The 25,875-nt window shown below is 45.1% G+C and overlaps 1 protein-coding gene across 1 annotated transcript; it reads left to right on the forward strand.

The window, feature by feature from the left end:
• Positions 1-4,297: 4,297 nt before the first annotated feature.
• On the forward strand, positions 4,298-21,748 carry LOC137545566 (uncharacterized). Its single transcript, XM_068266940.1, has 3 exons — positions 4,298-4,400; positions 8,039-8,095; positions 12,988-21,748. The coding sequence occupies exon 3, from the start codon at positions 13,009-13,011 to the stop codon at positions 14,422-14,424; it is 1,416 nt and encodes a 471-aa protein (XP_068123041.1). The 5' UTR covers positions 4,298-4,400; positions 8,039-8,095; positions 12,988-13,008; the 3' UTR covers positions 14,425-21,748.
• The last annotated feature ends 4,127 nt before the right edge of the window (positions 21,749-25,875 follow it).

The following is a 25,875-nucleotide window of genomic DNA, read 5'->3' on the forward strand; positions in this document are numbered from 1 at the left end:
AATCAAAATTAGTTACTTGTGCTGCTTCAATAAAGCAGTCCCCGTATTTTTAAGGTCAGATATACATATCTGATTGTGACTGTATATATGATGTGTACACAGGAATCTCTTATATATACTAAATAACATCTATGCTGTAAGAATAAAGCCTGATGTGTAGCTGTGTCACTAATAGAGATGGTCAACGAGATGGAAATAATTCTGCATTGATGCTGATTTATGCAAATGTATGCACTCCCTTTGCTGATGAAATCAAATAATTTGATATGTTGTTAAAATTTGGTTTGGTGACTACAAATTAAAGGGTATCTGAGACGGATGAAAAGTAAAGTTTTATACATACCTGGGGCTTCCTCCAGCCCTCTTCAGGCTAATCAGTCCCTCGCTGTCCTTCACCACCCGGATCTTCTGCTATGAGTCCTGGTAATTCAGCCAGTCAGCGCTGTCCGGCCGCATGCCGCTCCCACAGCCAGGAACATTCTGCACCTGCGCAATAGTGCTGCACAGGTGTAGTATGCTCCTGGCGGCGGAGTGTGTGCATGCGCACTACGCCTGACTGGCTCAAGTACCTGGACTCATAGCAGAAGATCCAGGTGGCGGAGGAGGACAACGAGGGACTGATTATCCTGAAGGCGGCTGGAGGAAGCCCCAGGTATGTATAAAACTTTAATTTCATCTGTCTCAGGTTTACTTTGTTACACAGTAGTACTATACTCTACATATGCACTCCCCACAGAGCTGCAGGGAATCCACTGAGAATGCTGTGCACATTGAACACAGAGGTGTTGTCTGTTTACAATCTCCTCATTCCCCTGCAGAGTACCTGCACATCATTCTTACATGTACCCACACTTACATTGCCTAGGGCCTGATAGATGTTCTTTGTTCCGGTTTGTACCTTTTACAAGTACTCTTACCAAGGACTAGTTTTAGTCTAAAGGGAATAAATATAGTAGTCTACATATCCTTCTCACTTCAGTTGTCTTGTAAAATTCCTAAGCGTTGGCAGTTAAGAGACGAATTTCATGTTACATACTTTTAATCAACAAAATTGTAATATGCAAATTAGAGGAGTCGGAGTCGTGGAGTCGTGGAGTCGGTGGAATCCTAAACTGAGGAGTCGGAGTCGGTGGATTTTTGGACCGACTCCACAGCCCTGGAAATGGCTGCTAAAGGTTAGAAGAAGCCCCAGGTGAGTACACATAGATTGTTTTCCCTCGCCTCGGAAGTCCGTTAATGGCTGAATTCCCGCTAGCCAATTCTATGAGATTGATCCGAAAAACAGGTTGATTCCATTAATCTGATTAACTTGGCTTTCAGTAATTCAGTCGTTAATGGGCACAACGGTCATTTCCGAACACTACAGGGTAATTGGAAATAATTGATCAGCTGTGGAAGTGTGTCATTAATGGGCACCTTCAGAGTTTACCTTTAGGGAAAAAAGTGCACCAGGGGGTACTCCCCTCAGGAGGGGGATCCTAATGAGGCTTCCCCAATCCTCAGCAGAGGGGATCCAGCTCTAGTACCCCCAAAAGTCTGCTTGTTGGGGGTGTGCGCAGGTGCAATAGTGGCTTTTCCCTCGGACTCTGGCGTAAATAGCTGAGCCTGAACAGGTCCGCTTTACTTTGTATAGTGGTCACGATGGGGCTCGGCTATTTCCGCTGGAGCCTGAGCAGTAAGCCGCTAGTGCACCAGCTACATGTCTTTTTCCGGGGCTGCCAGCACTGAGTAAAATGCTGAGTAAGATGGGGGCAGGGCCGGTTTAAGCAACAATGGGGCCCCAGGGCAAAATAAACCTGGGGGGCCCCCCCAACATATACCCCGGAACAAAAATCGGCATTAAGAGACCTTTTTTGCAGCTGGTATAACAGGGTGTGAAGCCCCAATCGGTCGGAGCTCCACATTCTGGCTATTCCAGCCTGCATGGGGGACAAGGGGTTAAAAAGTTTCGGGAGGGGGGACCCCACAATTTTTTTTTTTAAATTTACACACTCTAAACATAAAAAAAAATAAATTGGGAAAATAGGAAAACATGCCAGGGATCTTCATACAGCCATATTGCGGCTGTATAGCGATCCCTGGCCAAAGCGCTGCGGCTGCGTATGGACCCCCTGGAAACCCCGTCAGGAAATTGATTGCGCTTTCGTTTGATGCATGTAAAATTACACTACCGTTAGGTTTGCTACTAAAAGTGACATTTACCGCATTTAAAAGTATACTTTTTTTCCTTTGAAACTTTAAAATCGATTTTCTCAAAAACTATAAGGTATTTTTGAAAAATTGTTTTTTCCTCTTATTCCTAATTATCTCCTTAACATACCCTGCAAATTTAGGGTTTCTAGCATTTAAGGTGGATTTGCTATTAACCATTAAAGTCGGCAGGTTTTTAAATGTGTTTTTTTTTCCTTTGAAACTTTAAAATCGATTTTCTCAAAAACTATAAGGCCGATTTTGAAATTTTTTTTCCCTCTTGTAGCCACTGGGGGCCCCTACAAGCTCTGGGGCCCTAGGGCAGCTGCCTCCTTTGCCTTAATGGTAGCGCCGGCCCTGGATGGGGGAAGCCTCCTTAGGATCCAGAGGCTCTCCCTTACATGTGGTCTTTAAACTATTTCTGTATATATAGTATAATCTTGTTATAATCTCTGCTATAGTAAACATTTGGGTTTAGTAAACTACCTCTCCAGGTCCCGGCCAATCTCCATTGTAAGTCTATGGGAGCATTTTGTTTGTGTGCTGAGTTGTATGGCTGTGCAGCAAGCTGACAAAGCTGCACAGCCCTATGTTGCGAAAAATGGCCTGGTCACTAGAGGGGTGTAAGCCTGTGGTTAAGAAGCCCTGGATACTGTACCGATGATTTTTTTTCCAGCTTGGCTATGCAGCCCTGAGATATACTTAACCTTGTAGTCCACTAAATATGCAAGTGCATCCGAACACGCTGAAGCCAGCGCAGGAGATTTGGGCACAGCCGGCGCCGCCATAGGCCGTAATAGGAACTACGGCTATAGCAGCGCACAGGGAGTAACTTCAGCGCCGTCAGAAGACAGAGCTGAAGTTGCTTTTAAAACACAATAATTCGGCTTCCAGCGATTGCTGGAAGCCGAATTATATCATTCCCCCACTATCCATGTCGGCCTGGAGGGGGAATAGTAATTAACACGGCCGGGACTTGTGCAGCAGCAGGATCAGCCATATACCGGCTGTATCCTACGCCCAAGTCTACCGGCGCTGTTATCTCTCGTACGCAGTGCATCTACTTTACCTCCGATGGGAGGACAATGTTGGTCCTTTGCAACAGAGAATGTACCAGGGCATGCTGGGCTGTTTTTAGGACATTTGATGATATAGTAAACCAGTTTTCCTGGTGCCTTGGAGTTTACTATAACAAAATTATGCTGTATTCATGTTTCTTGTGCTATTTTTGAAAAATGGTCATAATAAACTCCTCCCACTTTTAGGCCACACCCCCAGGCTAAATCTCAAAGCCGGTATTTTTTCAGTCACAAGGTGGCAACCCTATGCACAACAGTGCATGTGTGGCCACTTTGTGTGCGCCTGTTGCCGTAAGTGTTCTGCACATGCGTGGTTCTTGAAAGAATGACCAGCGTGTGTGCAGAACGCTTACAGCAATGGGCATGCGGAGGGGCTGTACATGCACAGTTGTGCATAAGTTTTGGCTAAAGTCGCTGCTGTAATGGAGCTGCCAGGGGCAGAATGGAGGGAGCCCAGAGGACTGAGGGACTGGAGGAAGCCTCGGGTAAGTTCATTTACCGAAAGCTTTCTAATTTACCATAAAGATTTCATGAGAAAAATATGTTGTTTTATAACTCAAACCACACTGGTTCTTTCTATCCTGGTTCATTTTCCTTCATGTTAACATTTGAAAATTAGAAATATATCAATTTAAAGGATGGGAATAAAGTTTAGAGTCAATCAAACCTATTTTTCAATGGAGAAATGTATATATTTACATAGAAAGAGGGACAAAGTCCAGAAAAAGGGACAAATGATGAGAAAAGAGCGACAGTTGGGCGCTATGTTAAAACTGAAATTCTTTATAATCTGGGACCTAAAAGTCAGGTGAGTTTTTGCAAGATGATCATTTTGGGCAACAAAAACTATATACAGTATCTTTTTTGATTTATCCTTTTTTCTTGTTTATCTCGTTGATCTTCTTGCGGAGAGTAAGTGGGTAGCATAGCAGGCCCTCGGACATGCAGTGCTAGTAGCACGGTAGGCACTAGGCAGCGCTGGCAGGGCAGGCACGGTAGGCGGGAGCTGCAGCACACGCTGGCGGAGGGTAGGCGGGAGCAGCACAGTGACCCTCCTAGCTGCAGAGAGAGACGGGAGAGGGATCACGGCTGCTGTCAGTGACGGCAGGAGCGACATTTCAGCGAAGGAAGGTAAGATCACGATTCATGCTTAGGGTGTGTGGCGTCCCACCTGCGCTCCGCTCCGCTCCATATAGCGCTTCCCTGGCATGTCCCTCTGTGCGCAGCAACATGGCGGCTCTAGGCAGACAGACAGGCGGCCTCTAGTGCTGCGTGCGGAAGACCAGGCTGCCTGGCCAAGTGACTTCATCAGCGCGGCAGATCTGCTGTACTATGCAGAAGAGATATCACTGATTCATGAGCTATACGTCTGGAACCCAGAGGGAAGAATTGATTTGCTGACAGCTGTGGGGGGTCAAGGTCAGGGCTGCAGCGCTGAAAGGGTCAAACGCTGCTGGATCCTGGCTCTCTGTGCTCACCCGTAACAAAATACAGGGAGGGAGGGAGGCTGCAGTAAGACTTCAGTAATGGTTGGGTTAGGCCTTCTCAGACAGGAAGCTGAATTGTGTTCTTGTCAGTACTACTGCTCTATAATACTTTAGTTTTCAGTTGTCTCCTCTTGTGCCTCTGTGAGGCCCTTGACAGGTGACAACTCTGTCTTGTCACACTCAGTGCTCCTTTCCTGAAGTATACATTTGAAGGCTCCCTGCACACTGCAAATCTGTTTTGTGATTCTGATTCCGTTTCCGATTTGCAATTCAGCTTTTTCCCTGAATACAATCAACAGAAAAACGGAGGAAAAAAACGCAGCATGCAGTAACGATTAAAAATCTGAATCGGTTGTAAAAACTGGTTAATCGGAATCGCATGCAGTGTGCAGGGAGCCTAAAAACATGTGCGCTAATTTAGGTGCAAACGGTAAATACCAATTTAATTGCAATAGTAGAATATCGGTAAATCTACCGATATTCTACAACCTGTTTAATATTGTGAAATATCTGCAATATTTACCGATATTTCACTATAACATACCCTCCCTACTCTCACACAGAGCCCTCAGCTAAGGCCTCGTTCACATTGGGTGTGTTGAAAAACGTGTAAAAGCGTATGATAAAAAATCGCATGCGCTTATGCATGCTTTAGTGCAGGGGTCAGGAACCTTTTTGGCTGAGAGAGCCATAAACGTCACATATTTTAAAATGTAATTCCATGAGAGCCATACAATATTTTTCAATCTGGGACAGTAGGACTCACATCCCTGTTGCCATGGTGATGTGTATACAGTTGATCCGCCAGGCAGCGGAAGGGTCGGACATGTCTTCAGCTTCTCTTGGGTTTCAGCAACATCAGCAATTTCCCCGAGAGCCAGACAGGAGAAATACCGACTAACAGCTTGTACAATTAGCTAGCTTACTTGGGGGTTGGTTCACTTTGTAGGACAAGATCCCCAAACTTTGATTGGCCCAATAGGTTGCCTGTCACCTGACAGGCAGCCTCTTGGGCCAAATTGCGGGGATCTCGTCCTACAAAGTCACTAGACCTGACAGGGTCCAGAGTGGGACAATTGGAGCAGCTGTTCGTTTTGGAGTATGGTGAGTAAGTAGTGCATGCTACAGCAGTAGCGTGCCTGCTTTGAAAATTGTATTTGCACTGCCACACTAAGCTGCTCTGCTTGATCATTGTAGCTTATTGAATCAACCTCTACTGAGCCAGATGTAGCCATCAAAAGAGCCACATATGGCTCCCGAGCCATAGGTTCCCTACCCCTGCTTTAGTGTGGTGTGCACTTTTTTAAGCATGTTTTGCTTATTGTAGCAGTTGTTAATAATGCTTTGTTTTCATATGTAATTTTTTTTTTCAAATAGGTGTAAAAAATCGCATGCGCTTGTATGCGCTAAAAAAAGCACACCCATTCACTTGCACTGATGTGCGATTTACAGTTCAACGCACAGAAATGCATGCAACACTACGTTTTTGTAACTCAGCGCAGCACGTAGATGTGAACAAAGCACATTTACATGGGAAAATCAATACCTTGCAGGTTGCACACAGGTCAATGTGCTGTGAAAAGGCCTTAGACCCCCCCTGGTGGTGCCCAACCCTAAGACCCCAATAAAAACGATAAATAGCAATGTAATCTGCTATCAATAAAATGTTAATGAACAATTTAATTGGAGCCACCTGCTAAATAACGTAGCAGGTGGCCCTGGCGCAGTAAATAATTGGTGCCGCCCTCTAAATAGTGTAGCCCTGGCGCCCGCTATTTAACCAGCGCCCATTTTTGCCTGCGCTTTTATTAACTGCTCTGTTCCTGAGTGCTACTTATCAGAAAGAGTGGGACATGGAAGGCCAAGGGCCATATTGTCATTCTTCAGCGTGCTAGGGGGCCGAATTAGCAAAGTTAAACACAATTGTTGCTGATTGCTGTTAGGTACACTATGCCTGTGACGTTTTGTCAAATTATTATTATTGATTTATAAAGCGCCAACTTATTCTAAAACATTTCCCCTGGAAATAACCCAAATACTGTGTGCAGTTAGCTGGCATAGTGGCAGCTGCTAATCAGTGGCTGTTACTGCTACAGTGGTGGCTGATAACCTACAGTCGTGCCAAGGGGGAGTTGGAGCAGAGACACAAGGTGGCCCTATGGAATTAACTGTAGAGAGGTTTGGGGGCCACTAGAAAAAGCTTGGGCCGCATTTCGCCCCCAGGCCGGACTTTGGACATGTCTGTCTTAGAGTATTCAGCTGTCATGACAGTGGAAAATAGAAACAAAGGGGAGTATCTACAAACAATTGTCCTGTCCAATATTTTCCTTTTCTCTCTTCCCCCCCCCCCCCCCCAAGATGGTGATGATGCCCACGTTCTGTGGGCTCATCCACCAGGGGTAATGTAAGGTGAGGTCACCATGACCTCCCCATTACAGTGGGAGTACCATGATTCCACCCCCCCCCCCCCCCCCCGGTGGAAAGGGAGGGTGGTAATGGTAAAACATTTGGGTCCGTCCCAGTCCTATGCCCCTTGCCTCTTCTCACCCAGTACTTACACCACTGGTGGAAATCAGCCGCTGAGAAAAACAAGGGTGGAATGAAGACCAGCAAAACCTTTCCTGGGGCTGTGGGTTTAATGTCTGGTGATTTCCCACTGCCCATGCTTATATTTTGCTTTAAAGAAACTGTAACATCAAAAATATCCCTTGGGGGGTACTCACCTCGGGTGGGGGAAGCCTCCGGATCCTAATGAGGCTTCCCACGCCGTCCTCTGTCCTACGGGGGTCTCGCTGCAGCCCTCCGAACAGCCGGCGACAGACCCGACTGTAGATTCAATATTTACCTTTGCTGGCTCCAGCGGGGGCGCTGTGGCTGCTTTCGGCACGGAAATAGACGGAAATACCTGATCTCAGTCGGGTCCGCTGTACTGCGCAGGCGCCGGAGACTTGCGCCTGCGCAGTAGAGCAGACCCGACGGCGATCGGGTATTTCCGCCTACTTCGGAGCCGACAGCCGTCAGAGCGCCTGCGCAGGAGCCGGGAAGGTAAATATTGACGTCATCTTTCATGGAGGGCTACAGCGAGACCCCTGAGGGACGGAGGACGGCGTGGGAAGCCTCATTAGGATCCGGAGGCTTCCCCCACCCGAGGTGAGTACCCCCCCGGGGATGTTTTGACGTTACAGTTCCTCTTTAAGATACAATTTATGACTAGCATTTCTGTAAATCTACATGAATAACTGAACTGAAAAGTGCAACATGCTAATTGTTTTCATTTTATAGTTTCTAGCTTTTGGAATCAGGATATGGAGAAGTGCTAGAAATCCAGCTGTGAAGCAGGTAATTTCACTTAAACCAACGTTTACATGTTGTCAATGACTTCAGTTAGAATTAAGGCTTTGTTCACATCTAAAATTGAAATCGATGATGCCAGCGGTTTTTGATTTTTGGCGTGATTTTTTTTTTGCGCTTCCCTGCACGCTATAATTTTTTTGTAAAGCTCTTTTCTAAGCTCTTTTGCAGAGTGATTTGTTTTGTCACTTCCTGACGCAAGTCAGGAAGTGAACGCTTTGACCCAGAAAAGAATAAATACAATGTATTTATTCTTCAAAGCGCTGGGGAAATCGCTATACAAATCTCTTTTTCAAGCGTTTTGCGATTTCCCTATACTTTCCATTGAGGCATATTGCTCACAGAAATGGTACTTGCAGCGCTTTGGTGAGCAGATAGTAATCAAATCTTCTCAGTTGTGAACACTCTCATAGGGAACATTGCACAAGCGCTTTTATGGCGATTCTCTTTCCCAGTGCCATAGAATTGCAGGGTAAAGTACCTGCGGGGATGTTGCGTGTCCCTCGGCCGCCACAATGCATGCTGGGAGATGTGATCCATCAATGGTTTTACGTCTCCCAGCTGTCTTCATAGTGGAGGAATAGTTAGGACTGCCAGGTTATGAAAGTGGAAAAAGTTGTTGTGAAGATGTCTGATACTTAAAGTGTACCCAACATTGGGCAGGAGGGAAAATGTATACATACCTAGGACTTCCTCCGGCCTGATTGCTCCCTCGAGTAGTACTGCGGAGGTGCAGAGCACTCCCAGCGATGGGTGTGTGTGGCCAGGCCTGCATGTGCAGTTGGCCCCAGACCAGCGGGCTTACCGGAGCCAATTGCAGACGAATGGAGAGGCGATGGATGTCGTTGAGGGAGTAATAAGGCCAGAGCGGTCTGAAGGAAGCCCCAGGTATGTATAAATTCTCTCCTGCCCCCTCTCAGGTCTACTTTAAAAGGTTACTTTAAGCGGATAGGCGGTGAAAAACGAACTATAGCAAGTTACTTGTCCATATATCTTATCTAAAGTTTAGATGGTTTACACTGTACGGTAAATCTAGCTGCAAACAGCTTCAACAGTATATGATTATTTCTTCCTGTGATACGAGAGCAGCCGTATTCTGCTTGTCATCATTACACAGGCAAGCTGCTCTGCTTTCCATCTCCACCCCTTAGCCTGTGAAAACTCTCCTCCTCTCTCCGCACCCTTGCCTTTGAAATCTTGTGCATGCTTCAGCAAAAGCCTCCTCCTCCACAGGCTGAGCTCCCATGAGCACTTGCAGCATTGGACTCAAAATGCCTAGGCGTTGGAGGAGCTGGGGGCGTGGATACATTTATTTACATGCAATTAGGTAATAACATTTTTAAAAAAAGCATTTGGGGGAAGCATGCCCAATAAACTTTATGTAAGGGGCAGAAAAATAAAGGCAGCAAAAGCTCGTTTCGAACCGTACCACTCTAAGGCTTCGGAAGCATTTGTGTCCCTGTGAGCTGCACATCTTTGGAAAGACTCGGGGACAGGAGTGCTTCCGAAGCCTTCTGAGGATCTCCAAAGGTGTAATCGACCAGTTGAATAAAGTGAACCAGAGATAAAGCACCTTCATGTATTGTACCATATATATCGCAGTGTTCTCCCCAGAAATTTTTTCCAGCCGGGTGGCATGAAAAAGTAGCCGGGTGGCATGAAAGAGTAGCCGGGTGAGTCACAACCGGGGGAATGCAGGGCTGACGCAACTCTGCTCACAGCATAGGAGGAGGAAACAAGCTGATGTCAGCCGGGTGCTCACCAAAATTAGATGGGTGGAGAATGTGGCCAAAAGAGCCTGGGGAGAATACTGAGCCTCCATATGGCTCTCATTTCAGGCGTGCTTTAAGAAATACACCATCTGTCTTACGGGGGACTCAGCTGAAAATAGTAAAAAGATTTTGGGGAGGAAGCCCCAGGTATGTATAAAGCCCCATCTACACAATACGATTCTTTGTACAATTTGATTACGATTCTATTTATGATCCAATTAAATCCGACATGTCCGATCGGGATTCGATTTGATTTGCCATTGTTTTGCAATGGCAAAGCGAATTGAATCGAATCCCGATCGGACATGTCGGATTTAATCGGATCGTAAATAGAATCATAATCGTATCACACAAAGAATTTTATAGTGTAGATTGGGCTTAAATCTTTTTACTATTTTCAGCTCTGGTACACTTTAAAGTGAACAGTGCTTTTTGTTATATTTGCAGCTACAGAAATCTGTTTGACAGTGCAGGTGAAACAGACATCATATAGTTAACACATGTCCAGAGCTATACAGCTATATGTATTGGGCATCGTTAATGGTACCGATCTAACACAATTATTCAGTCAATGGTTTTGGGATTGATTCCTCTACCAATCATCTGATTGATAAAGTTTTCCTTGTTGTTTGTGGACCCCATCAATTGTTTCCGGCTGAATGCATTTATTCAATCAGGAATCGTGTCACATGTCCATGTTCTACAGATTACTCTGAGAAGCTACAAATTCACACAGATAAGAACTGTGTTTTGTGTGTGTGTGAAAATGCAAAGTGCAGCATGGTCTGAAAGGGCCAGCAAGGTCTGAAAGGACCTGCTGGCCCTTGTGATTTCACAGGTTTATTATTGTATCCTTAGGGTTAAAAAGGGAGGGGGAGAATAAACGTCAGGACAGATTTTTTTGTGTGCACACTGTCTGAGGTCACAGCTGAGCTGCCAGCTACATGCCTTTTGCTTGTATCTGTTCTGATCAGGTTTGTTCTCTTCAGTGCTGCTGTCAGTGAGCTCCGTTCTCCAGGCACAGGCAGCCTAAACATCCCCTCTCTATGCAACTAGTCCGCAGCTGCCTGTCTTGTGACAGCCGGGGGAGGAGGTGAGTGATTGCCTGCCCTGCACTCCCCTCTAGTCTTCTAAACACAAGTGCCGTATATTTATCAGAGACGGGCAAGTAATTACGGATACACATTCAGAGGGGAGGGAGGGAGAGAGACAACTGACCTAATGACGCAGCTGTGAGGAGGAAAGGAGGCTCCGAATTACAAAGCCAAACGACCGTGGTCTGCCCTGCCTTTATAGCTACACAGACACCAGAGTCCCTTCTCTGTGACTGACTGCTTGTATGCGCCTCGTTCCTGGAAGAGCACGCTGCAGTCAGATGGTCCCGCCTACCGCCGAGCCAATACCTGTACGAGCCTGCTGAAAAGCAGGAGATCTCGTACACAGAGGAGAGAGCCCAGCGTGTGAGGCAGCCGGGCGGGGGGCTTACCTCACCCGGGCGGCGCGCCCACCTAATTGATCCTGGGGAGAACACTGTATCGGTGGGAACATTAGAGAAAACACATACCCTGCTCTCTGTTTCATCCTTCACTGCTCAGCCTGCTTGTTAGCAGCCCTGATAAAATCCCCGACTGAGCATTCATTCTGGGTTTGCTCAGGAATCATTATAGCTGAGTCTGTCTTCTCTGATGTCTTTTCAATCCCAAGCCTGCCCCCTTGTGGCTCTGCTATAATGATTCGGCTATAATGATTCCTGAGCAAAGCCAGACAATGCTCAGTCGGGGAGTTTATCAGGGCCGATAGCAAGCAGGCTAAGCAGTGAAGAATAAAACAGAGAGCAGAGTAGGTGTTTTCTCTAATGTTCCCACTAATATATAAGGTAAAATACATGAGGGTGCTTCGTCTCTGGTTCATTTTAAATACTTGCAATGGGGTTGGCGGTGCTGGAACGAAGGGGACAGAACAACGATCGAAAAGGCTTCATAGGCGAGTATCAAACTTTAAAAAAAAAAAAAAATTGCTTCAGCAGAGAAGAATATGGAGGCTGCCATATTTATTTACTTTTAAACAGCCCTGCTGATCTATTTGGCTGCAGTAGTCTGAATCACACACCTGAAACAAGCATGCAGATAATCTTGTCAGATCTGACAATAATGTCAGAAACCTCTGATCTGCATGCTTGTTCAGGATCTATGGCTAAAAGTATCAGAGGCAGATCAGCAGGATAGCCAGGCAACTGGTATTGTTTAAAATGAAATAAATAGGGCAACTTCCATGTATCTCTCCTTTCAGTTGTCCTGTAAAGAGTATCTGTAATAATAAAAAAAAAAATAGCCCCTGGGGGGTACGTAACTCGGGAGGGGGAAGCCTCAGGATCTTAATGAGGCTTCTCCCTTTCTTCTGTGCATCACGGATCCAGCCCTGGGACCCCCGGACAGCAGCAGACGACAGGATTTACCTTTGCGATCCAACGCAGTACCATCTACCCTCTTGGGCTTTGAATGAAATAGCTGAGCCTGACTGGGTCCACCCTACTTCACACGCTTCCCGTGTCTGAGTAGTAGAGTAGACCCGATCATGCTCAGCTATTCCTGCTGGAGCCGGAGTGGGCAGATGGAACTGAGCCTGTGCTAGATCCCTAAGCTAAATATCGCTGCGTGCCGCAGGCACTACTGCATCTGTGCGCATGTCGGTGAATTTTCAGGGGAACTAGTGATGGATCGGGCTTTCCCCTCCCGAAGTAAGCACCTCCCAGGGGTACTTTTTTTTTTTTTTAATTACAAATTCTCTTTAAAGGGAACCTTCACTGAGAGGGATATGGATGTTTCCCTTTAAACAATTCCAGTTGCCTGGCAGTCCTGCTGATCTCTTTGGCTGCAGTAGTGTCTGAATCACACACCTGAAACAAGCATGCAGCTAATCCATATCCTTCTCCGTTTAGGTTCCCTTTAAACATAATTTACCGTATAAGACTTGAAGGAAGGGCTAGATTAATAAAAAAAAAAATGCAATGGGACTTGAACTGTATCTGTTCTTACAATAAGTTATAAAGTCTATGTGGCATCTTTGCAAATAGTGGGCCTAAAATATACAATTTCTTAACATTGACAGGTTCAGAAAAAACGAAGAACTATGGCTGGTGACATTAAGACCACACGTGGTCGCGATATGTATGCCCATGAAGGGTATTTATACACACAGGATCGGATGGGCAGAGACAAATGCAAGGTATTTTGGCGATGTACCCACAAGTCAGAGGATCCCCCATGCCGGGGACGTTTACACACAGATGCAGTCACAGGTGAGGTCCTGGAAATGAAGAAAGATCACAACCATGGGCCCAATCCGGCTGCTATCGAGGTGGCTAGAATTAAGACTGCCATTAGGAAAAAAGCCAGGGAGACACTAGAGGGACCCTCTCAGATCATCAGTGAGACATTAAGTAACGTTCCTGAGGCAGTCCAGGGAGAATTGCCCTCGATGGAAAGTATACGTCAGCTTGTCCAAAATACAAGAAGACGAGAAAAGGCTCCTCCACCTCTGCCACACCATCTGAAGGGTCTTGACATACCAACAAGATATCGAACCTATCGTGTGGCAGAGAACATGGAGGAAGAATTCTTGCTTTTTGATTCTGGGCAAGCAGACAAGAAAAGGATCCTCATATTTGGCCGGAGTGGTAATTACGCATGGAGCAGTGATATGCACGATTTATATGGTGATGGCACATTTACCGTTGCACCAGATTTGTTCAGTCAGCTATTCGTGCTTTCGTCTAGTAGGGGAGGCACTCTCTACCCCATCTTCTACTGCCTGCTTGCTGACAAAGGAGAAGATAGTTATCTCAAACTTTTCAAAGCGATTCAACAGATATGGCCAAACTTGAACCCTCAGCAATACTACTCCGATTATGATCAGGCGGCTACCCATGCCTTCAGAGCCGCCTTCCCAAACTGTAACATTCACGGCTCCTTTTTCCACTTGGCCCAAAACATAAAGTCACGAATCAATGCAGAGGGACTTCGGCAGAGCTATGCTTCTGATCCTGAATTTGCGTTACAGGCCAAGATGATTGCGGCATTTGCCTTCGTCCCCACTGAACATTTAGATGCAGGAGTGGAAGCCCTGAAAGATGCAATTGATGAAGATTTGCTACCAGTGTTAGAATGGTTTGAGCTGACCTATGTAAGAGATTCAGGTAAGCACCGGAGGCGCAGACCCTACTTCAAACCATCTCTGTGGTCTGTATACGAGCAGGCTTTGAGTGGGCAGGATTGTACGGATGACCTTGTGATACCCATTCACAGGCGATTGCGTTCAGAGTTAGGGACACCCCCTGGTATCTGGAAGTTTATTGAAGGCCTCCACAAGGTCCAGAGAGGGATGGACAAGCTCATGGAGACCTTTCTGAAAGGAGCTCCCCCACCAAAAAAGAGGAGGAGGAGCAGGGAAACTGAAACTCGCATACTGAACATTGTACGGCGGTACTCTGAGAAAAATATCATCGACTATCTCACCGAGCTGTCTTTCAACTTTGAACTAGATTAGTGCTGAGGATAGAAGACTTATTTTTGTCCTGGTAAAGCTACCCATCAAAGGACGCTATTTTGTAAATTGCATTCCCATGTTAGTTAGAAACATCTTTTCATTCTACTGTCACTTACATACCTGTTAGGAATAGCTGCGGTGGTCTGGAATACTCGGTCCATTTCCTTTAAAGATTGATTCATAGTGATTTTTCTTCTTCAATTTTGTTTTATGTATTTAGTAGACATACTACTAACAGATTTGTTTTTTTTTTCCCTTAATCAAGGAAAAACATAATTTTCACAAATAAAAACCTGAAAGACCCGTAATAAAGAAAAGTGCCACTAGGGGGGTACTTACCTCAGGGGGGGGGGGGGGGAGCCCCTGAATCCTAATGAGGCTTCCCCATCCTGTGCAGCACTGATCCAGCATTGGCTCCCTTGAGCAGCAGCAGACGGCAATACTGTACTTACCTCTGAGATCCAGCGCAGGCGCAGTACTAACTTTCCCCTGGGGCTCCGGCAGGAATAGCCGAGCTCGATCGGGTCCGCTCTAGGTGACTTGCGTATGCACAGTAGAGCTGACCCGATTGGGCTCGTCTATCTCCGCTGGAGCCTGAGGGGAAGCTGGTACTGCGTCTGCAATGGTTTTTAAAGGTAAATAGCGCTTGCGTTCATCCTCTAACAAGCTTGTTGGCGGACTTTTGGAAGATGCCAGTGCTGGATCGGGGCTGCACAGGATGATGGGGGAAACATCATTAGGATCCAGAGGCTTCCCCCTCCCAAGGTAAGTATGTCCCGGGGCACTTTTTTTTAACTGTAAAGCTCCCACCTTTTAGTTTAAAGGATACCTGACCCAAGGCAAAGCTACTCATTGTAAGCACAGAGGGTATGTTCATAATGGTTCCACATATCTCAGTACGTTGTCCATTTCTTTCCTTGTTCCCCCGGGACCCCGTATTCCCTTTTTGAAATATTTGACTTTTGGCTGAAATCAAATTTTTAGAAAGAAAGAGGCCGGCTTCCTGCGATGTTCCCTCCTATCCCATCCTCTTCCCGCCCCTTAAAAATAGGCTGATGGGAGGGAACATCACTGCAAGCCTGCTTCTTCCTGTCTGAAAATTTGACGTAAAGCGGATCCGAGATGAAAAACTAACTATAACAAGTAACTTGTCTATATATCTTATCTAAAGTTTAGATAGTTTACACAGCATATCTAGCTGCCAACATCTTCATCAGTTTATGTTTATTCCTGTGATACGAGGGCAGCCATGTTCTGTTTGTCACATTGTCACAGGCTGAGGGCAAGAGATGCTATCAGCTTGCCTGTGTGTAAATTCAGTCCCTCTCCTCCTCCCTTCTGCCTCTGAAATCTCTGACTAGTAACCTCTTCCTCCTCCTGCCCAGACTGAGCTCCCATAAGACCTTGCTACAGTGCCTCGGCACTGTGAAAAAGCTGTGGGCGAGGCTTGTTTAGTTTATAGGGAATTAGAGTATTAAAACAAAAAAGTATTTGGCTTGAGGAATGCCCTATAAACTATATGAAAGGAACACAATTATGCAATCAGTAAACGTTTATCTCGGATCCACTTTAAGCCGAAAGTCAGTTTTTTTCAAGGAGTGCTTACAAGAAGCAGAAGGGAGGGATGGAGGAAAGGAATGAACAACACACAGAGGTATATGGATCCAGCATGAACACACCTCTCTGCTTACCAGAGGTTGCTTTGCCTCGGGTAAGATAATCCAGTCATGGATGCAGCACTTATAAAGTGCAGTTATTAAAAATGCTACTTCAAGCCTGCTTTTCCCTGCTGAGGACCTAGTTGTACATTTAGCCGGGTATTAGTTTGTATCCTGTTGCTGATAGGTCCACTTTGCAATCTAGGTAGTCAACTTCTCTATTGATGTGAATTAGTGAAATTGTCTGCTCCCTACACAACCACCTAGTGGCTGGAGGGAGTGATGATGCTGAATGCAAATTGAAAGTTTTTTTTTTCAGTCACATGATCCCTGGTGCTAGCACATGAGGGAGGAGCAGGGCATTCGCATTTTATATAGGTGTAATTTATATGCCCAGTTTATTTCTTTAGTTGGTGGAGTTTGTAAGCAGCGGTGTTCTGACAATCCATCCAAATCGACAGGAGCTGGAGTTATACATCAGCAGAACTATAACTACGCAGTGATGAAGCCAGCGATCGCTGTTTTCTAGTAATGGCTGGAAGTACAGACAGCCCAAAGAGCTTAACTTGCAGTCTTTGACAATCTTCAATTTCTTCAACAATGCACTTGTGTCCACTTTGATAACTTTAGTCAGATTTGTTGTCACCCACAGTACTGTGTGACGAATAGCATGCGGTCATATAATCAAATAGTGCTTTCTGTATTGAAAGCTGCCCAGAATACCGGTAGCTTTCTCTGTGCATATAAAGATGACCACTGGGTTGCACTGTTACTATATGGCATTACAGTTATAAGGTTAAAAAAAAAACAAATTACTTTTCCTTGCTTAGCTTTCCTACTACCAAAGTGTCACATTATGGGGAGCACTGAAAATAATTGTCCTTTAACTGCCATGTATTTATGCAGTTGATTAATGGGCAGTCTGGGATTCTGATTACTTCTGTTTTCTGGTGAATAGAAATTGCATAAAAAGCAACCTAAAGCCTTTACAAGGACAGTTGCACAGGAGATCAGACCTCTATACCTTGGGCAGCTGCAGGCTAGCGACGCGTTCTGTCGCTATGGAAAGTGTGAAGGGCGGATAACATGGCAGGGCAACTGCACGCATGCTAGATTCTCAACAGAGAGCCTTGGTCAAGAACCATTTATTGTGTGTACAAGGCTTAACTTAAACTCGCTCTTTCCTACGGTTTTCAGCTGTGTTGCCATTATTTTGGGCATGTTTGTCTGAGTTAAAAGTTCAGTTCTACATTAGTTTGGACCTGAAGCCCTCTGACCCACACTTACTACTTGGTTAGGTGTGGATCAGAGGAGTGCCCTTAGTGGGGTCTACTTATCAAAGGCTGAACCCAGCTTGTTTGCTAGAAAAGTGTTTCTTGCAGAAATAATGGCACTTGTAGTGATTGTGGTCCTCTACCATTAAAAAAAACTTTATTTTAGTGACGGTGATGTCTAGGAGAACTCATGGAGAACCATGTGATTTGTTTGATCAGCTTATGATTTGCAAAGCTCTGATTTGCTGTGATCACATCCTGTATTAGCATATGATCGTGACTAGCAAATCAGAGAACTACATATCTATCACCTGATCAAACTGACCACATGCTTCTCCAGGAGTTCTCATAGACATGACCATCACTATTTCCTTTACCCGGATAGAATAGCAATACCATTGGCAAAGCAGCTGGCTAAATTATTAGCAGCTAGAGCTTTGATCTGCTGGCTGCCCCCTCCAGATTTAGGGGTATTCACAGCTCAGTCATGATAAAGAACAGATATTGTAGATCAGGTTGAACAGAGACTTGAGGTGTGCGTACACTTGGTTGGTGATGCGTTGTTGCTATGGGGGTGGGGCGCCGATGCAGCGCATGACAGAGCAGCACGAAGCAGAGGAGAACAGCTGCCTCGGAGAAGATGATCCAGCTGTCCAGCCAACGCATAGGGGTGCCATGCGTATACTATATTCTTGGTAGAGGCGTTCCCAACAATTTAGCATGTATGAAGCTTTTAAAATGGCCAGCACTGCACTTAAACCCTATGTGCTCTTTGTATGTTTCTCATGAGCATTCATGGACTTATCGTGAGTTGAACTGTTGATGTTTTTAACTTGGAAAAACATTTTTAAATGTTATCACGCTAATGCAAGCATTGTTATGTTGCATGCCATGCACTTTTGGATTAGATTAATTATCTGCTACATTGCAGGATCCCAGTGAGACCAGATGGGCACAGGAGTGAATTTACAGTCATATGATCATTTGTTAGGGTCTGGATATCTGGTGAGTGATCACGAGTGAGGGTGAGGTGGTGGTGATCGCTTAATCCTGGGGGAATTGTGGAAAAGCTATTGTGGAGGGCTGACCATTGGGAAAGGCATTTTGGAACATTTTTTTGAGAAACAAGTGGTTAAAGTGAACTCGAGCCGAAACTTGGGTTCAAAACAAGCCCTTACCCTGAAGAGAGGGAAGTCTCAGGATCCTATTGAGGCTTCTTTTGCTGGTCTAAAGCCCACTGTTTCTGAGCGAGCCCACACTCCACATCAGGGCCATGCAGCTACTCTTCCTGATCCATGGACGTGTATCAGACGTGCCAGCTCCGGCTTACTGCGCTGACGGTCCCGCGCTTTTACTGCGCGTCCATGAAACAGGAAGAGGAGCTGCGCGGCCCCAATATGACTAGCGACAATGCCTTGTTGCCTATCTTCGGGCAGCCTGTGCTCAGTGATGGAGACATTAGAAGAGCGAGGGAAGCATCAATAGGATCCTGAGGCTTCCCTCTCTTTAGGTAACTATCTCATTTTGTACCAGAGCTTCGGCTCAGGTACACTTTAAAAGGAAACCAGACCTCACTAAAAGAAAAAGATTTATACATACCTGGGGCTACCTCCAGCCCCCTACGCTTGGGTTTCTCCCACGCCGCTGCCCGCAGCTTCAGTACCGGGCCCCCGCACTTCTGTCAGTCGGAGCCAGTCTACGCAAAAGTGCGCTCTTAGGCCTGGTGCACACCAAAACCCGCTAGCAGATCCGCAAAATGCTAGCAGATTTTGAAACGCTTTTTCTTATTTTTCTGTAGCGTTTCACCTAGCATTTTGCGGTTTTGGAAAGCGTTTTTGGTGTAGTATATTTCATATATTGTTACAGTAAAGCTGTTACTGAACAGGTTCTGTAACAAATACGCCTGCAAAACCGCTCTGAACTGCCGTTTTTCAGAGCGGTTTGCGTTTTTCCTATACTTAACATTGGAGGCAGAAACGCCTCCGCAATCCAAAAAATGCCTCACCCTGGGAGTATGCGTTTCAGCAAAACACCTACCGCTCTAGTGTGAACCACCCCATTGAGATACATTGACCAAGCGTATCTGCAGCCACAAGCGGCTGCAAAAACGCCAATAAACCCGCTCGGTGTGCCCCAACCCTAAATGTTTCTCTCCAGCAGCTGCTGGAAAAATATGTAGAGGGCGCACTTCTCTTACGTCAGACTGGCTCTAACTGACGGAAGTGCGGGGGCCCGGTACCGAAGCTGTGGACAGCGGCGTGGGAGCGATCCGAGCGGATGGGGCTGAAGGAAGCCCCAGAAATTTTTTCTTTTAGTGAGCTCTGGTACACTTTAAGTTTCTGAAGGACTGGTGTTGTGACTTTTCCTTCTGTGCACTCATTGTAGGTTTTGTTTTGAGTGTACCAGGATTTTGCATTTTTTTTTTCATTATGAAGCAGGACACATGTTGCAGTACAGAGCTTTAACATTTCAGTTTCATAAATCAGATTGAATTCTGCAGCTGCTGAGAGAGGTTGAATAATGGATTCTTTCTGATCATTGTTGTAATTGGGAAGGATCAGTTATCACGCCTAAAAGACTTAAGGCGTGATAAGCTTTGCACCGCTGAGTTAGCACCGATTTGTGCTCTTTTGCGCGCGCAATCGTGTAATTCCGCGCGCAGCGCCCATAGGATTTAATGGGCACATCGCGCGAACTGCGCGGGGCGATTGCGCATGTAAAACTTTGCGCGCGGGAATTTCGCACGAGTTTCATTTTATTACGCCTAAACTGAGTTTAGGCGTAATAAGGGGCTTTTCACAGGCGTGCAAACACTTTGCGCCGCTTTGTGAATCAGGCCCGTGGGGTCTGATAAGAATCGGGCAGTTTAATGCTAGGTACACATGATGCAATTTTCTGGCAGATTTACTGTCAGCTCTATTATTTCCAACATGTCTGATCTGATTTCCGATCAATTTTCCGTTAAAGTCTATGAAAAATTGATCGAAAATCACATCAGACATGTTGGAAATAATAGATCTGGTAGTAAATCTGTCAGAAAATTGAATTGTGTGTACCAGTGGCATATCTAGGAAGCTGTGGGCCCCAGTGCAAGTTTTGCATTGGGGCACCCCAAGCATGCTATATATAACAATTGATACGACGCAATAAAACCAATCAATAACAGCCACAGTGAGAGGTGCAAGAAGGGGATGGGGAACAGTGTGTCAATGATCATTACTATTCAAATCATCTATAGAAGTTAATATTATCAGCACAGGATCAATAAAAAGCTAATGCTGTGGTTGAGGGTGGGCCCCATGGGGCCCCGATGGCGGTTGCTACCTCTGCACCCCCTATCTCTGCGCCACTGGTGTGTACCTAGCATTAGGCCGGCTGCCGGCATCTCCTTTTGCCAGTATTAAACGCTTTTTTGCTACCAAGCAGAAAAAGATTTGGCATTGGTTTCCATCATGTTTCCAGTCCATAGCGGCTGCAGCACTTGTGCAATCGGCTGTAAATGCATTGAGATGAATACTTCCATCCATCTCTATGTGGGACATGGTGCATGCCTGCTGTAAATTATGCCGGTGCAGTGCCCAATTGTGCTGCCATAAAGTGACATGAGCATGATCAGTGGCAAATTTCCTGGTGGCGTAAATTACTATTCCCCCGTTAGGCTGCCAGGGACTCTGGGGTAAGGGCAGGATCCTACTGCGCATTTGGGGCAGTGCACATTTTAGGGACGCACAATCTGACACGGCACCTGGAGCTGTCCATCTGAACCAACCCTTGCTGTGTCAAGGAATTTCGGACACCTTCTCAATAGGGGCTTGAGTCACAGCAGCGAGTCAGTGTTTGGTATAGTGATGGTCATGTCTAAGAGAACTGGAGAAGCATGTGATCAGTTTGGTCAGGTGATAGATATGCAAGTCTCTGATTTGCTAGTCATGGGCTAAACCAGAATGTCATTACAGCAAATCAGAGCTTTGCTAATCCTATCAGCTGATCGAAAAAAAATCACATGCTTCTCCATTAATTCTCTTGGACATGACCATCACTGGTTGGCTATAGAGACATACATATAGTTTTAAGTTTGTTTTTAGTCTGTTGTAAAGATCTTTTAACTCCAAACAATCATCTGTTCATACTACAGAACTCTTCACCCCATCTATACATTTCATTTATGTGTTAAAGTTTGTTTTATTCTGTACAACATTACATTATCCTTCAGTGAGCGTTGTTAACACCATATAAATAAAAAATAAAAAAACAGCTTTTATAAAAGATTACTGTTTTAATATGGCTGAAATATATGAATATTTTGTTAACTGTTATGTGAATGTTTTAATATTTTCTATAGTTTGATATAGAGCTTTTTGAAAGAATAAATAAAAATATAAAAGGAACATTGTGTGACCTGTACAATTATAGTAAACTATAATAAACATCTGTCCTGCATATAACCGTGAACGTCCATTTGTTTTTGCTTTATAAAGGGGCATTGTTCATGTTCAACATGTCTTTGATCAGTAATGAAATTGTATTGAATTACTTACTTTAAAGGGAACCTAAAGTGAGAGGAATACAGAGGCTGTAATTTCCATTCTCTAATAAACTATGCCAGTTGCCTGATTTCTGTGCTGATGCACTGCCTCAAATACTTTAACCACTTAAAGAGAGTCTGAAGCGAGAATAAATCTCGCTTCAGACCTCATAGTTAGCAGGGGCATGTGTGCCCCTGCTAAAACGCCGCTATCCCGCGGCTTAACGAGGGTCCCTTCACCTCCAAATCCCCCTCCGTGCAGCGGGGGAGCGCTTCCTGGTTGGGGCAGGGCTAACCGCCGCAGCCCTGCCCCACGCACGTCTGTCAGCGTGTATCTCCGCCTCTCCCCCGCCCCTCTGTCTTCCTTCACTGAGAGGGGCGGGGGAGAGGCGGCGATGCACCGCTGATAGACGCGACTGGAGGCAGGGCTGAAGCCGTTAGCCCTGCCTCCAGGAGCAACCAAATCAACGACCAAGTGTTGCAGTGGGGGGTTTGGGGGTGAAGGGACCCCCGTTTAGCGGCGCGATAGCGGCGGTTTAGCAGGGGTACACATGCCCCTGCTAACTATGAGCTCTGAAGCGAGATTTATTCTCGCTTCAGTCTCTTTAAGTACCAGCGGTCTCTTCCCCATTAAGGACCAGAGACCACGGAATCCCGACAAATAGCGTCGAATCGCCGCACATACCTGCCACAACAGCCGCACATTGAGAACCTGGTCCACCCACTCTGCCGTCTCTATGACAGCAGAGTTCCTGTGAGTCGGCCAGGCGCTGCTTTCATTAGCTCGTGGGCCAATGGGAGTTGCTTACATAGAAAGACACAGCCAGGAGCCAATGAAATCAGCTCCTGACCTGCTCACATGCCTTTGCCGTCATAGAGACAGGTAGAGCGAGTGAGCTGCGACAGGAGACGGCGGGGATTCAGCGGCGAGATTGGTGGGGGCGACAAAAAACAGTGGATGCACGTAGAGGTGGTGAGTTGAAATCTACACTCTGGCAGCCAGATAGCCATCAAAACAGGGCGCAGATTTCAATCAGCGCGGTCTGTAAGTAGTTAAAGGACCAATATCATGAAAACAGTAAGCAGTTAACATCTGACAGAACCGACAGGTATTGAGCCAGTCCATCTCCTCATGGGGGATTCTCAGAGTTTTCTTTGTTTTCAACAGCAGTTTACCTGCCAAAATAGTAAGATACCAGCCAGCCTCTCTAATCACTTTCACAATATTTTCTTAGTTAGACTTTGCAACTTCTTTTCAGGAAATACTGTTGAAAACAAAGAAAACCCTGAGAATCCCTCCTGAAGAGATGGACTGGCCAAAAGCATGTCGGTTCTGTCAGATTTTAGCTGCCTACTTTTTTCGCGATATGTGGTCCTGTAAAGCGGGATTGTCGGCCACGAATACAAATTCCATTTACACACTTCTGTATTTATTATGTAGTCTACATCCTGTTTTATACACTAGGCTGGGTTCACACTTAATCATAGCCACAATGTGAATGATCACCGCAGATCTGATGTACGATCTACTGTGATCGTTCTACTGTTATAGTGTCTGTTGTAACAGACTGCAAGGGAAACCTGCCGGTTCCATGCATAGCACCTCCTTGCTGGGACACAGGTGGCTCCCAGCCACTCAGCAGCAGCTGTAGCATACAGGATGCCATCACTGGGAACAGAGGTAGAAGCAGCATGTCTCCCAGGATACGGAGTGGTGGGGCGGGGTCAAGCCAATACGGAGGAGCCCCTACCATGCCTGTGGTATGTTCGTTCTTCTGTTGAAAGCACTAGAGAGAACAGATGCAGTGTCTGTCTCTTTAAAGGAAAACAGAAGTGAGAAGAATATGGAAGGTGCCATATTTATTTGCTTTGAAGCAATACCAGTTACCTGGCAGCTCTGCTGGTCTATTTGGCTGCAGAAGTATCTGAATAACACCAGAAACAAGCATGCAGCTAGTCTTGTCAGATCTGCCAATAATGTCACAAACACCTGATCTGCTGCATGCTTGTTCAGGGTCTATGGCTAAAAGTATTAGAGGCAGGGGGTCAGCCGGACAGCCAGGTAACTGGTATTGCTTAAGAGGAAATAAATATGGCAGTGTCCATATACCTCTCACTTCAGTTGTCCTTTAGGTCTCTTTCACAGTGCAACATTAAAGTGCACACGTTGCGTTTGAGTAAAACGTGTAGTGTTATTAGAAAGTGCTGCATGCAGTGCGTTATACACGTTATTAGCTGCGTTAGACTGTTTGAACATGCTCAGTAATGACTTGGAAGCATACTTTTCATTGCCTGTATGCCTACTGTATGCAATGATAACAGGGCATTAAGTTGCGTTGCAACTTTTTTGGGGCGCTACGTTGTAATTTGCGTTGTGACTTTAAGGTCGCATCAAAACACATCGTCCTACTGTGAAAGAGGCCTGAAGCTTTAATTTTTTTTCTGTGTCTGCAGGTTGAGATTTTGCATTCCGTCATCGAGATAAGACGCGTTACTGAAAACGGACATGCCCATACAGATCCTATAGATAACATTGTATCTGTTGATCTAAAAGTGTCAAAACTGCAAACATAAATAAAGAACAAATCTCAGCAATACCAGTAGCAAGCACAAAATACTCTACTGTATACAGATATACAGAAGTGTATGGTATACATTAAGTACACAGGTCCAAGGTCAAGGCAAATACAAGATCAAACTAGAATATCAAAGCACAAAATGGGTAAGGTTACAAAAACAGGTCCAGGAACCAACCTTAACCAGAACTTTGTACCATAGTACCAATCATGATGTCCGACCTGAAGTCAGCTGGCCAGTAAGGATGGAGCCAGTGTTGCCAAATAATCTGTTTAACCACTTCACCTCCAAGGGTTTTTTCCCTTAAAAAACAACAATTTTCACCTGCCGGTGCTCCTTCCATTCATTTGCCTATAACTCTATTATTACTTATCACAACGAAACAATCTACTGTATATCTTGTTTTTTTTCAGCACCACTTAGGCTTTCTTTGGGGGGTACTTTTTGCTATGAATTATTTTATTCTAACTACATTTTAAATCGGAAAAAGAAGAAAAAATAATTTCTCAGTTTTCGGCCATTATAGTTTTAAAATAATACATGCTACTGTAATTAAAACCCACACATATTTATTTTATTTATTATTGCAACATTTAAAATGTTTCCCTAGTACAATGTATGGCACCATTATTTTATTTGGAAATAAAGGTGCATTTTTTCAGTTTTGCTTCCATCCCTAATTACAAGCCGATAATTTATAAAGTAACAAAAACATACTGTACCCTCTTGACATACATATTAAAAAAGTTCAGGCCCTAAGGTAACTATGTATGTATTTTTTTATTGTAATTTTTATTTATTTTTTACCAACATTTTGGGGGGTAACTATTGTGGAGTGTGGGAGGTAAGTGGTTAATTTTAGATGTTGCAAAATGTCTAATGAAAAAACGTGTGTGGTAATTTTACTATTTGGCCACAAGATGTCCTTGCGCATAACTTCTGTATGCGTAGTATTACTATGCAAAGAGGACGTAATGCGTGGATGTGTAAGTATGTGTGTCAGAAATATAGCAGCTAGTTATGATGCTGATAAGGTTAAAAGGTAATACAAGAACGTTTCTTTCATTTTTCTGACTGTATCATATGTGATGTCGGCTACAGCCATTCTGGCTTTGTGGAAAGCTGTGTTTGCTGTATGACAATAGGAAGTGCTTTTGAGTTTCTGTATGCAGTTCCTCTGAGAGTGGGTCACTGCTAATTGGGTTGTCTGCATAGCTTTTGAACTCTTTGCCATGTAGACACCCAATTGTCCCAAAAGACAATCGGACTAATTGAATCTACCAACTTCATAGGCTACCAGGAAACTCAGTACTTTACATAAGACAGCCTGATGCAATGTTGAAAAGCCTCACTTCACAATCTTTTGATGTATAGACTTTTACCTGGGGAAATTGGATGTTAAAGTGAACCTCCGGAC

The sequence above is a fragment of the Hyperolius riggenbachi genome, chromosome 2 (genome assembly GCF_040937935.1).
Source record: "Hyperolius riggenbachi isolate aHypRig1 chromosome 2, aHypRig1.pri, whole genome shotgun sequence".
Lineage (NCBI taxonomy): Eukaryota > Metazoa > Chordata > Amphibia > Anura > Hyperoliidae > Hyperolius > Hyperolius riggenbachi.